Below are 14,785 nucleotides of genomic sequence, written 5' to 3'. Positions count from 1 at the left end.
ATTGCTTTGGGAAAGATGCCCGGTATTCTCCTTACTTGCTGCAAGTAATAACAAATCCTTCCTTCTCCTGCGCTTTGGCTTAGTTGTGTCTTTTGGCTACACTCCCCCCAAGAGGTGAACCCAGTTTTCGGGTAACAGAAAGTAAAACCAAGATATCTCCTACTTCCCTCAATCACCCATGCCGTGAAAATTATCTCACATGTTTGCCTAAAATCTTGTTCATTACTGCTGAAAAGATCCTGTGTAAGGATTATATTTGGGAATAGTCTGTGAAATACGCCCTAGTAAACTGTTGGTGAAAGATTTTAAGTGGTGCTAGGAAAATTTATATGTTCATTAAACATTGTTACAAATTAACTGAGGAATTAATTACAGACTACTCTCTTTTCTATTCCCTTCAGGGGGATAAATCTACTATAACTTAAGAGAAATTAGTTGTTTTATGTGTGAGAAGGTTTTACTCATAGCACAGAAGTGACATGCTTACGAAAGCTCTATTTTCCGGAGCAAATATTGGGACAAATGGTCTGAAAATGGGGCAAACTACTTAAAAATAAGGCTGTCCTAAAGAAAAGAAAGGCCTAATTGCTTTACTTATGCAATTCATTTTCCTTTTCTTTGGCTTTGATAAAGGTGAGACAGGAGGGAAGGGGGCAGGGCACAACCGTTGAAAGAATGACACAGCCATTGAGGATATGACAAAAACTGGTTAGAACCAACTAGGCCCAAGATGGCAGAAGATACAACTCCCAGTAGACCTTGAGCCTCATTAGATGCTCACTGTAATACACTAGCATATGCCAAACAACACACCCACAGGCGCCATGACACTTCTGAGGGCCACCATAAAGGCCAAAAAGTGGAAGTGCGTGGTGGCCCAATTCCTGGGAATCCCTGCCCCTTCCCCAAAATAGAATATCCCTCCCACTTCTTAGCCTATGAAATTACCCAGCCCCCAAAAACTAACCATCCTGGGCTGCTTCTGAGACAACAGCGTTCTGCCTATGGAACGTGCATCTCTCTAAATAAACTCTTTCACTTTACCTTGGCTCACTTTTGAATGCTTTCCTGTGTGAAGCCAAGGATCCTCACTTGGCTGCCCGTCCCAAGAACTCACCTGAAACCTGGGACATGACCATACTCTTGCACCCCATTCTCCTGCAACAAAGGGAGGAATGAGGAACTCTAAGGAAAGGGAAATGTGATCTCTGGGGAATTACTCCAGAGGCCAGCTTTGAAAGAAAGGAGCCACAGCAATGACCCCCTAAGCTGAAATCCCTATAACAACGGTTAAAAGTAAATTTTTTCCTTCCTTTCCCTTTCCTTCCTTCTTTCTTTCTTTTCCCTTGCAGTTTTATTGAGATATAATTGACAGGGCAATAATAAAGTCTACAGCATACTGATTGGACTTAACATACATCACGAAATGATGACCAAAATAAGTTTAGTGAACATCCATTATCTCACCGACACAAAATAAAAAGAGCAAAAAGGATTTACTCTCAACAAATTTTACACATAACACACAGCAGTGTTAATTATATTAACCATGTTGCACATTACATCCATAGTAATAATTTATCTTATAACTGGAAGTTTGTACCTCTTGATGACCTTCATCCAACTCCCCCTCTCCCCCACCCCCCTCTCTTTTTCTATAAATTTGGTCTGTTTTTGTAGTATAATTGACATACAGCACCATGTTAGTTAGTTCCTGGCATACAACACAGTGATTTGAAACTTCTACACATTACAAAATGATCACCATCTTAAGTCTAGTTACCATCTGTCACATCTCACAAAGATATCACATAGTTATTGACTATATTCCTCATTCTGTACATTTCATCCCTTTGACTCATTTATTTTGTAACTGGAAGTCTGTACCTCTTAATCTCCCTATTTCACTTGAACGGTAAACTTTCAGAAAGTGGACATGGCTGTGTAACATTAGGTTGGACTTCGGAAACTGTGTATAGTGAGAAAGGTATAAATGATCATTTAGATTTAGGTTGCTTTCAAAGTGTTGCCTTTAAAAATAATGTTTATTAAGGTTTCACTTCAAAGTTTTAATAAAAAGTTATACTTTTAAGTAAAAAAAAAAACAAAAACATTGGGGAATAGAGTTGTGTGGGCAGCAGTCCCTGCTCTAATTCTATGGGCACAATACACAGCAAACCTAATAATATATATTTGTGGACCAGCTGACTGGAAGTTGGAATCATAAGGCTAAGGTATCACCGATGCAAGTTCACAGCATAATGCAACTGAAAGCTCATTTTAAAAGGTTTAACAGGCAAATGTAACGTTTTTTACATTTGAACTTCACAGTTCATTTACTGCGAAGTGACAGTAAATGTCACAATCCATTATGAATCTGCATCAACCACAAATTTTATCAAGCCCTTCTCAGGCCTTTACTTCCAACTTTTACTACTTACAAGTATACTCAGGCCATTTTACAAATGCATACTGCTCTCTTCTCTTTGTTTTAAGGCAAGTGCTGCAAAATCAACTATCTTCCAGGGCCAAGTAATGAAAATAGGCAAGTGGGCTGAGTGGGGCGTATGGCAAATAGGAAGCACGTGCTCTGCGTCTAAGGGAGTATGTACTCCTCAGCTCAAGCCAGTTATTGTCCTATAGAAATGCAGGTCTAGTATGAGAAGATCTAATTTTTTTGCAGCTGAAAATCCACATTTTTATGCAAAACTTCCAATTTTTTTTTTTTTTTTTTTTTTTTTTGCGGTACGCAGGCCTCTCACTGTTGTGGCCTCTCCTGTTGTGGAGCACAGGCTCCGGACGCGCAGGCTCAGCGGCCATGGCTCACGGGCCCAGCTGCTCCGCGGCATGTGGGATCTTCCCGGACCGGGGCACGAACCCGTGTCCCCTGCATCGGCAGGCGGACTCTCAACCACTGCCCCACCAGGGAAGCCCCAAAACTTCCAATTTTTAAATGACAATAACAATTAAAAAAATCAAGCACTGTAGAGCAAACAAAATTTGTCCATGGCCAGACATGGTCTGTGGGCTCTTAGCATGGGAACTCCCTTCTTAGAAGGCCTCCTACAGTTTCAAGGGGTGTCCATTATTTATAGTTGTCTAAGATTTGGTGAAAAGGTTCATGTTCTATTTAGCTGCCCTCTCTATGCTTTTGTAAGCTTGGATGAAATTTTCCCTCAGCTTTGATCTTTTCACTGGGCAGTCATAATTATTTTTAGTTAATTAAACTCTTTCCAATAAATGTTGGACTTTATGAGTATGTGTGTGTACACACACACACACACACACACACACAAGTTTGTGCAGAGGCAGAGAATTACATAAATTATGCATGTGTTTTTTTACTTGTATATTTTGCTTTGACACCAAGGTGTCAATTTTCTGTCCTCCTATCAGTGGAAGATCAGAGGCAAATTCCTTATTCATGGTGGAGAAAAGTGCTACACAGGGGCTCCAAATAAGCAATGATTGCTATGTTGTTCCCAAGTTAGGTCTCTTATTTTTCACATTGTATAAACGACTTGTTATAGACTACTTCTCCACTAGACACATGCTAACTGTAACTTATTCATCTCTGTACTTTCCACACCTGGCAAAATATGTGGAATGTATAAGTCGCTCAATAAATATTTATTTTACTGAAATGAACTGACCCACAGCATCAAAACTCCTTAAGTTTGTTCTCAATGCCTCTCGTCACACAATTTCAGCTTCACCTTCAGCTCATCCCCAAGGAGAACCTGGGTGATAACCAAACTGCTCTGTTCTCCAACCTTAAAAATATATTAAAACCTCTTTCCCTCTTTCTATACCTATGAAGTCTACTGGTTGCGACAAATCCAATTTAAATCTTACTTTCTTTGGGAATCCCATTCTACTACAGTGAATCTGTTCCATCTCCCAGAATCATAAACCACTTGTCATGCTCAGAAGAAACATCAGGACAATCCAATTCATTTGTTTCTACAGTAAATTTTGAAAAATTCGCCCTCAGAAAGCACTGTCTGCCCCTATCAGGTTATAAAGATACTGTGCTTCTCCACATTACGCCCAAAGAGGAAGACTAGGGTCACAAACTCAAAGGGCTGCAGAGGCCAGACAGGTTATATAAATGGACTAGTCCAATGTAAGAAAATCAGGACTGAACGACTATGGCAAAGTGGAATTCGAGTACCCCAGCATTTCCCTTCACGAAGCAACACAGGGGCTAGAGTTCCCACACTTTCCTGTTTTTAACAGGCCCAAATTGTGTGGAGCCAAACCAAACAGGTCTGTGGGCCGCCAGTCTCGACCTTGTGTATCATACACTATTTTCCTAGAGTTTAGAGACCGTTTCCAAATAAAACCACGAGAGCCTATGCATGAAAAAAAAAACTGGAAGTCACTAGGCATACAAACCCTAGGTCTAATAGGATCCAGTAAACTGCATTAAGTGAGTATTTTGTGATGCCTTGCCAGAGCCCTGAGCTCTAACGACACCTCAGAGAGAGCAACAGCCTTCCTTCGGGAAGTTTCATTAGGGGGACTTTACCCAGAGACTGAAATCTTAATCACATTGGTTGCATCTTATATACACATGTTTGAATAAGGGGTGGTTTGGTTCTTCCAGAAAGACCAGAAACCAGAAAGGCTGCAATGGGTTTTCACCGAACTCTACTGGTCTAGAAACATGACACTCTTTCTTAACAGAAACAAACACACATTCACATAATTCAAAACATCTCAGTGGAATCAGAATAAAAGAGGGTGCTAAAGTGAATTTTGACCATTTATTTTATCAAGGGCAAATTGTTGTTTTTTTCCTTTCTGTCCCACACTTCTTCTTTTGGAAATTGTTTGTCTCTAGAAATACGTATTTCTGCTGGGGCTGTCAAACGGTTCTATGAATGGGCACAGGATCTAAGCTGGCCAATGAAAAAATCCCATTTCCTGGCTGTAATAGTTGGTCCAAAAGTATGCATGACTTAAGTCAGGCCAATGAAAGACCTTATTTCAGAGATAAGGATGTTGGGATGAGGTGAGATGGTAAACTGTAGGGACCATGTAGTCCTGGATCTCCCGATACAGGACATGGGGAGAGACTTCCTACCAACACACATGAAGATACCACTTCAAAGTGATGAAAAGAGATTCCTGATAACTATCATCTGGACACAGATCCAATCACCACTGAGGCTACTGCAAACATTGACCAATACGTAAACTTTGTGACGTGACTAAGTGTGATTTGGGTTCCTGTAAATTACATTTGAGTGCCTTGCCTAACACAAGAAACATTTGTGGTTCCTATTTTTATTTAAGTAGAACATGGACCCAATAAATCAATTTCAGAAACAGGCAGCTGAATTGTACGACTGCTTTCTGGCTCAACATATATTTATAATTCACATTTTATGTTCTATCCATTTAAATCCAGTAATGTCAGCAAATAAACAGTTTCATATTCCCATTCAAGTACTATGATTTTTGTACTCATAATTATATCAGTAATGCCATATTCAGTACCAAAAACCTAGAAACTACAAAAAAGCATAAAAACGGACTAATTTCAAAAGTTAGGATTAAATGAACACGTCAGACATCTCTTTCCACACATTCATGTAGATTCTTGAACACATATGTTGAATTTGATAATCTATTGGGAACTACTTTCAGTATTTAAGAATTTAAGAATAAAAGGTGTGTTTACATGTGTATGCAGTGAATCCCTGGGAAAGTATTCATTTATGGTAGAATACAGAACCTTTGCATTTATCTTCTACAAGGAGTACTTCAGGAACTATGATCTAGCTGAAAATGCAGGATGAAGAGATGGCAGTTACAATGTTAAATTCCCTTAGGTCGTGTGAAACTGTCTTCCAGTTTACATTAGAATTCATTTTACTTGTGAGGGCAGAAAGCATGCTCACCTCCTCGTTCTCAATCTTGAGCGTGGCCAGTCGGGACTGCAGCTGCTGGTACCTGAGCATAAGCTCTGCCTGGACCGGCTGCTGCGCGCTGACCTGACACACCTGATGGGGAATCAGAAACCACAGTTACAACAGGGAGCCGTCCAGCCAGCCTCCAGGTGCACAGTTCTCCCATTTAAAGGCTGCATGAATCAGGCGGATCCCCTCAAGATTCCAATTCCATATTTTACTTTTAACAGCCACCTCAAAACTTCAGTCTTAAATATGAACTTGTTATGTAAGTGGCAAGAGCAGAATGCAGCTGCTTGGCCTGGATATGACTGGGAAAAAAGCAGCAGTAGGAAGCATCCCTCTAAGAAGGTGGCGGTTGCTGGAGATGGAGCTCTGATGCTGCCGTCTACCTGTGGAATATTGCGCAGAGTGTGACGGATGATCCACGTGTACGGTCATGCAGGCCAAAGTAGGGCAGGCAGCAGAGCCTGCTGGTTACAGTCAGCTGGGTGACTACAGTAAGTTACTAAACCTCAGTTTCCTTATCTGTAAAATGGGGATAGTAAGAGTACCTATGCCATAGGGCTGTGGTGGGGATGAAATGGGATGATGTACATAAAGCACTTAGAATACTGCCTGGCACACAGTGAAAACTCAGAAAAAGTGAATAACTGTTTTCTGTATCTTCAACCATGGCTTGTCTTGCCAATTTTCAGCCAAATCACGTGATTCAGCGTGAACCTGAGGAAGACACTTGTCTTAGGCTTTGGTAGAAAGATACCTTGGTCATGATCTCAATTATGGATAAGGTCAAAATTAAGAGCCTTTTAACTATATTAAAATCAGACTAGAAATGAACAATTTCTTTTCATCTTTCTCATCACAGAAATGGTCTCAGCAAATGAGAGTTTCCTTTTATGGAGTCTCCAAGACATCGTAGAGATTACTGCTTCCTGGCAGAACTGGCCATAAAAAAGGGCAAGAGACTTACTATATTAAAATAATAATAGTTAAAAAAAAGTAACAACTTTTAACCCAACTGAAATCACTTGTTTGTGACATTTTATCATTCTGTGTTTAACACATCCATCCGTAACTGAAAGATTAAAACCACGTGGTTTTAGAAACATAACTCTGGGTGGGATAAGCCACTCGCCTGTCAAATTCGTGTGCTATTGGCATAAAGACTGCTTACCATTTTTAATCAAGTAATTCACTCTATCAAATCAAGCAAAAATAAAATTAGGTTAGAAATATATCAGGTACATACATATACATCTTATAAGTCTTAACATTAGGTGTTTCAGAGAAAATATGACATTAAAGAAGATATCTGCCATGGAAATTATAAGTATGTCTATTTTTAAAAATATACTGTCACCACAATAAGCTAAAATTGAGTTTTTAATCTATGAGTACTGTTTTGCACAGCTGGGACACCAAGTGCTATAGAGCATGCTCCATTATTGGTTCTTCTTGTTTCCCCCTGTTCACAGACAATAAATATACCTCTGTAACTCATAAATAGTTTAAATGGAGTTTTTCCCTTGCATAAAATAGGACAGAAAGCTAAACTCATATAAAGAACCTAAGATATAATACATCCTTTCTAATGCTCGTTTTACCAGTTTGGAGATAACTTGAGTCTTAAAAAAGTGGTTTGTATCTTTTTTCCTGTCTTCCATTTTCCTGCCATTTATAATTATTTTTCTTTACAGAGATCTTTAAATCAGGATTATAAGAAGTCTTCAGACAGATTCTATTGGGCCAACAAAACGCTTTGTTTTGAACTTAAATCTGAATGTCTTGTGGTGGAGAAAGAATTCTTTAACTATCCTGCAACAGTTTAGTGCTTACACCCAGGTGAGTTTGCACCTCTATTTCTTTGGCCTCTGGAGGCATTAGAGTGTTTGATCATTGCTTTAAAAGGTGGTAGTGGCTGATTGTTGAGAGTATTGTGCTAAGATCCCATGCAAAGGCAGCCATGAGAAGACAACTGGGAATTTTTACAACTGCTGGGTACAGCAGGGGAAGAGTAATGTAAGTTAAGAGACAATGCATTAGTTTTAAGATAATCAATTACTGACCTCATCACCCATGTGAGACTGAAACTCAAACTTCATTGGTGGACAGAACGCAGCAGGGTACATCTCCATGAATCTCTGCTTATCACTCCTGGGCTCCAGATTGTCAACTGCATTCTCAATAATGTCTAAGCCTTCGTGTCTGGAGGTTTCAAGGTTATACTCCGCAGAGAGATATGTTCTCAGGGCTCTGTTTAGACTTGCATGGTAGCCAAGATCACAGCACTTAAAAAGTAAGAGAACATCACATATAAAAATTAACTCAAAATGGATCACAACTTAAATGTGACAGCTAGAACTGTAAAATTCTTAGGAGCAAACCTTCATTACCTTGCATTAGGCATTGTTTTTTTGGATATAGTATCCAAAGCATAAGCAACAAAAGAAAAAATAAATTGGGTTTCATCGAATTTGAAGACTTTTGTGCTTCAAAGGGCACTATCAAGTAAAAAGATAACCCACATCACGGGAAAAATATTTTGTAAATCATGTTATCTGATAAGGAATTTGTATCTAGAATATATAAAGAACTCTGACAACTCAATAATAAATAGACATATAGCCCAATTAAAAAAATGGGCAATGGATCTGCTAGGTATTTCTTAAAAAATACATATACAAATTGTCGAAAGCATATGAAAAGATGTTCAACATCATTTGTCATCAGGGAAATGCAAATCAAAACCACATGTGATACCACTAGGATGGTTAAAATAAAAAAGACAGGAAATAACAAGGATTGGGGAGGATGTGGAGAAACTGGAACCCTCATACACTGCAGATGGGAATGTAAAATGTTGCAGTCACTTTGGAAAAGAGCCTGGCAGTTTTTCAAAGGTTAAACATATGACTTGGCAATTCCATCCCTAGGAATATATAAAAAAAGAGATAAAACATATGACTTGGCAATTCCATTCCTAGGAATATATAAAAAAAGAGATAAAACATATGACTTGGCAATTCCATTCCTAGGAATATATAAAAAAAGAGATAAAACATATGACTTGGCAATTCCATTCCTAGGAATATATAAAAAAGAGATAAAACTTGTACATGAATGTTTCTGGCAGTATTATTAATAGCTGAAAAGTGGAAACTAAGTGTCCATCAATAAATGAATAAACAAAACATTTTCAGCCATAAAAAGGAATGAAGTACTGATACATGCTACAACATGGGTCAGCCACATGTTGTATGACTCCATTGATATGAATATCCAGAATAGGCAAATTTATATAGAGAGAAGGTAGATTAGTGGTTACCTAGGGCTGCAGGATGAAGGAATTAGGAAGTGATGGCTAAGGGGTGCAGGATTTTTTGGAGTAATGAAAATGTTCTAAAATTGATTGTGGCAACATATATACAACACTCTGTGGATATAATAAAAGCCAACTGTGGATTTTTAATGGGTTAAATGTATGGTATGTGAATAATATCTCAATAAAGCTATTAAAAAATAAAAGAAGCAAAATCAAATACAGAAAAGAAATAATGAAAAAATAGCTTTCAAGTTTGTTCATGCACACTGAGATTGATACAGTGATCTACTGAAATCCTTCTGGGATGCAAACATACTAACTGTAGTATTTTGATGTTTGTATAATTTACTGAAGACAACAATAATCTGTACTTTCTGAAATGGGAAAAACAGGTTTGACTCTGTCAAAATAGCCCAGTCATGCCTTCTGTCTTATCTCTAGAATGAAATTTTTCAGTAAGAAATGACTGGCCAAAGTCCTTTTATCAGAGACAGAATTTTGTTTAGTATTCCTAGGAATACAAGGGCTTTGGGCTTCGATCTTCACTATCTTTAATTTGTATTTATTTATTCATATTACATTTTAAGAGAATTTTAAAAACAATGTAACTCTGGATACTAGTCAGTTATAAATTACTGACAGAATTTTAAATTTGTACATAAAAGCAATATAAATCTCTTAAAGAGAAAACAAGTGGTTTTAAAGGTACAAAATCAGGTCATCCCTATATTGTTCTAATGAAGTTCAATCAATTCAATTTGATTCAATTCAACTCAGCTCACTAATTGGCCATCTACAGATGCCTGGGCATTTGCTAGGCTCCAGGAATATGAAAACTGGAACACAGTAAAATATAATCTCCATTCTCAAGGAATTCAAGTATAAGTTGTTCGTCAGTTTGCTACTAAAAGAGTAGTAGAAGGGTGCAAAGGACACAACTTGTCTTATGTTTTATGAAGGTACAGATTTAATCACTGACCTGTCCTTAGAAATGCTAACACATTTAATTCCACCCTCATCCTCCAATTTCATAATGCTTAAATTTGGGATTTTTACATAAATATATTATAAAATCTTGGTTTTCAAAGTGTGGTCTGTGGACCAGCAGCAAATGCAGACTCCTGGGCCCCACCCCGACCCACTGAATTAGAATCTGAAGTTAAAAAAGAAATACGCACGTTGATTTATATACACGCTAGAAGTTTGAGAAGCACTGCACTGAAACAATCAGGTAAAAGGGTCTTGAACCCTGTCCTTTAGGGGTGCCATTTCTCCAAACAGGCCAGAGAATCGACTTGATTAAAGATTACTTGATTTAAAAAAGCAGACAGTAGCTGCCACATCACAATTACAAATATAAGCAAAACATAGTTGCGAGATGCAGCAGTCAGTCTCCGCATTAATACATTTCCAGCGGAATCAGCTGCACTCAAATACAGAGACTGATTTTTAGTTAATTAAAAAATTCTAGCCTCAGATGAGCAAAGTCCTCTTTTATTCCTCTTACTCCTCAAAATCCATAATGGTTCTGTGTAGCAGCTTTATACACCTCAGAGGGACTGAAAAATTATTCTTTCAATAACACCTCATCGTATGAAAACATAAATTTGTGAAGGAAATGGCCTCATTTCTTTGAGATGTACCAGTGCTTCAAAACACCCTACTATTCTGAAAGAAGGCAGATTCAACTTGATTATAATGAAGCAGATCACACAAGCTCCTTTACTTTATGAGTACTGATCCCAATGGGACTTAATAGAAAATTGATATTGAGAGGAAACAACCCAGAGAAAAGCCTTTTCTTCCCCCCAACAAAAACCAAGTCTCTTTTCAACTTAAAAGAGAAAGGAAAAAAGAGAAGAAGAATGAAGGAAAAAGAGGAAGAAAAAGAAAGAAATTCAACCCCAACTATCCACTTGAATTACAGCTCTGAAAAATACATACCAAATTTTCATTACTTCCAGACTTAGTTCACTCCTCAAATTTCTAAGTGTGGCTTCTTTGGGGAATAAATGTCAAGATTTCAAAAGTACCAGTGCATGTTTCCACACGCAGTTCAGCCACACAAAGTTGGTGAGTCTGGTCCCAGTAAGACACCCCTTATTTCACTGTTGTTTCCTAATAATTTGGGGAGAAGCATGCATGTGGCTTCATAATCAACCCAGGGGCCTCCCTGGGTGTCTTCTGGGCTTTGAGAACTTAGTAGGTTTCTGTGATGAGCTTTGATGGAAAATTTCCTTCTCTGACCTCTACCAATACTTTCCAGTCTGTGAGGTCATGTAACTGGCATGATTTTGTTACTTGTGATATGCAGCTTTTTCTACACTGTAGGCTTTTTAACCATCCAGAATTTTAAAAGAAACAAGAAACAGCAATAAAATTCTTTTTCAAGGTCTCCTGAGACAGCAAGACCTGTCACAGTCATTTTTTTTTTTCTAAACTGGAAGCTAAAATGACACTGGATATGTTAGGATTCAAGATACTTGGTTAAAAGGCCTAAAGTAATTCTACGGAGCTTATGAATTATTAATGACAACACGAAGAGCCAGCTTCTACACAAAGAGTTGAATTATAACCCAAGTGCCCAAGTGCATTTAATGATGAAAATACATAAGAAACCAATAAAATATTTCATGAAAACAAAATAGTGTTGTTCTGATGGATGAAAAACTCTGAATGGATATATTAAATTATGGATTAAAGCTGGGGAAGGAAAGACTGTTAGAAGTCGAAGGCTGTATTTTTTTTTTTAATATCCTAAGAGCTGCCAGGATAGATTCCACTAGGCATTAGTCTGTAGCACCACAGTAAGGCTAATTTTCTTAGGCAAAAGTGTTACAAATAGTATAAAAAAGATGAAGATGAAATCTAGGTACTGAGGCCAGTGACAAATACTTTTTCTTGTCCCAAAGGCTGAGAGATTGGTTCAAGTATACTTGGTGGGTATAATGTCAGGATGTCAGGTATAACTGGATCATAGCTGTTCAGGGAGACAACTTTTTTTTTTTTTTTAAATAAACTCCATGACATGAGAAGCCCTAGTGGGGTAGAAGTTTGGGCCTAGATGGGATTACCATAATGGAAAACAAGTCCTACATACATGCTTCCAGAACAGTAACAGCCAATGTCATTTGCAGGGCAGCCCAGGAAGTGGCTGGAGGGCAGCCCCAAGCCTGTATGTCACTCCAGAATTAAGTGGTTGTCATGAGAATGGAGAGGGAAGAAATCCTGAAGTATTCGGTCTTAACTTCATCACTCCTGCCTCTGTCTGAGAAGCTTCCATGATCTTTTCTTGTGGGTCCTAGCCCTGGCTTTTAATAAGTTTGGCTTTGACCATTCCAGAACCATGGATATTGTGTAAAGACTCAGTCTGTCCCTTCTTTTCGGTCTTTCTGAAAAATAGTGCAACCCAAGCAAACTGAACTGCAAAATACAGCTTTCACGTGACCATGGGTAGCTTTCAAAGACTAGAAATAGACACTCTCAGAGCTTTTACAGTAGATGTCAAGGAAGAAAGTTGATTTCTCCTGTGTAAGTATCTTTGTCCTTCACTAATTTCTTCTCTAGCTATTCAGTACCTCAGGCAAGATACCGCAAACACATTTTGTGAGACAGAGGCATCTTGTGGAATTGAACTGTATGTCTGAATTACAGGCAACTTTTACATACCTGCTTTCATCTCTGGGCTCCTGATGGTCCCTAGCTGACAATTTAATTTTTGCTGCTACTTTAACTGCAGCTGAGCATTTAGCCAAACTTGTTTTGAGTTTCTCTTTAGCATGGAAAAGGTCAAAATGGTACATCGGTGTGATACCAATGGATACAAAGTAGGAAACAGGAGAAGGAGAACAGAGGTTGCATAGCCTGAGCCAATGAGTAGGCTGAATAATCTTTTGTTGCCTAATACAGCTCCCACCCACAGGGGCAATTATTTCCTTCAGAGGAGCTGCTACTGGACTCATTTTTTTCCCAGGCCAAATCTCTGTAACTACCCTGAATCAAATCACAAGAGAGGAGAGAGAACAATAAACCAAGCCTCAATTAATACAGGTCAGGTGATACATGCTATGGAGAAAAAAGTCAGAGGTACACGGAGTGCTGGGGGAAGGGCATTGCTCTTTTATATAGGACAGCCGGGTGTCACATGAATGTAAAGGAGGAGTATTGTAAAGCTCTGGAAGAAAGAGTGCTCTAGACAAAAACGAGAAAGGCCCCAGGCAAGAAAAAGCTTAGTGGGTCTGGGTAAGAGAAAGGCCTGTGTACCTGAAGCATGGTGACTAAGGGGAAAGTTGCAGGAGATGACACTGAGTGGCAGGTGGGTGCCAGTTCACATAGCGTCTTAGTTAACAGTTTGGATTTTATTCTAATGGAGAGTTTTAAATAGGGATTACAGGTCTGATCTATCTTTTTTAATACTTTGGTTGCTTGGGAAGAGAATGAATTATTGATTGGAAGGTCTTAGTGCTCAGTTGGACATCTTAGGAAGCTGTTGCTTCCTAAGTGCAGGCAAGAGATGAAGAGGCTTTGTCTCAGAGACTGAGAGTGGAAGTAGTGAGAAATACCAAGGTTTGGGATATTTTGGACGTAGAGATGATAAGATATGCTGATGCGTTTATACGTGGGGAATGAGAGAACTGGGTTTTTGGCTTGGGCCACTGGGTGGAAAGTGGTACCATTTTCTGAGATGTAAACAATGGATAAGAAAAAGTTGTTACATGTGTGAAGGATGATGACAGTAGGGGCAAATGTTCAACGTGTCTACAGACATCAGGTTAGAGATGTCCAGGAGGCAGTGGATATGCAAATCTGAAGCCCAGGAATATGATTAAGGCTGGTGAAAAAAAATCTAGGAACCATCAGATACTATTTAAGGCAAGGGACCAAGAGAAAAAAAAAACAAAGGATCACGCCTTAGGCAACTTTCACAACATTCAAAGGTACAGCCAAGATGGAAAAGCGAGCACTGGAGCCTGAGAAAGTGCAGCCTATACGGCAGGTGGATGCAGTTTCTTTAACAAAGGCCCACAGCATCTCCATTGGAAGGAATGTTTAAAGCCATCCACTTCGGTCAACCAACTCATTTCAGTTTTTAAATACTCTTTCTTCCATGAAGGGATAAAAACACGCATACATCAGTTTACATGATAACTACACTGTCCTAACCCATCTAACATCACCTCTTTATAATCTTCCTGATAAGAGTTCAGGCCTAATGGAGACTACAATATTAAGATTTGGCAGGTTTTCATGGATAAATTTTAATACTATTATGTAGTGGGGGAAAAGTCAAACTAATTAAGAAAAATCTGAACTCTGAATAAAATGCTTTTCAATTAAAAATATGTCCCTAGAGACAAAAGGATAGCTGATTCTTTAGAAGTGATAAAATAAACATGGCATGCGGTATACAATGTAACCTAACTTCAATCTTATTCTGTAGAAATGGCTAATAAAACACAAGACAGAAATCTCTACCAAGAAAATTAGCTGGAATAGGAGATTTCCTATGGCAATATTCCATAATAGTAACAAAGATTTATCC

General features: G+C 38.5%; 1 protein-coding gene across 2 annotated transcripts in view; it reads right to left on the bottom strand.

Annotated features, from left to right (window-relative positions):
* Positions 1-14,785, bottom strand: part of SRGAP1 (SLIT-ROBO Rho GTPase activating protein 1) — a gene marked incomplete at both ends in the record, with an annotated part of 273,306 nt that overhangs the window by 66,983 nt on the left and 191,538 nt on the right. For both annotated transcript variants that reach the window (XM_082851178.1, XM_082851179.1), the window contains 2 exons: positions 5,910-6,011; positions 7,988-8,209. In XM_082851178.1, coding sequence (XP_082707304.1) covers positions 5,910-6,011; positions 7,988-8,209 — 324 coding nt within the window. The remainder of the gene's footprint in view (positions 1-5,909; positions 6,012-7,987; positions 8,210-14,785) is intronic.

The sequence above is a fragment of the Leucopleurus acutus genome, assembly GCF_964270905.1.
Source record: "Leucopleurus acutus genome assembly, chromosome: 11".
NCBI classification, from domain to species: domain Eukaryota; kingdom Metazoa; phylum Chordata; class Mammalia; order Artiodactyla; family Delphinidae; genus Leucopleurus; species Leucopleurus acutus.
Note: the sequence above shows the minus strand (reverse complement) of the source record. Positions and strands in the feature narration are given on the sequence as shown.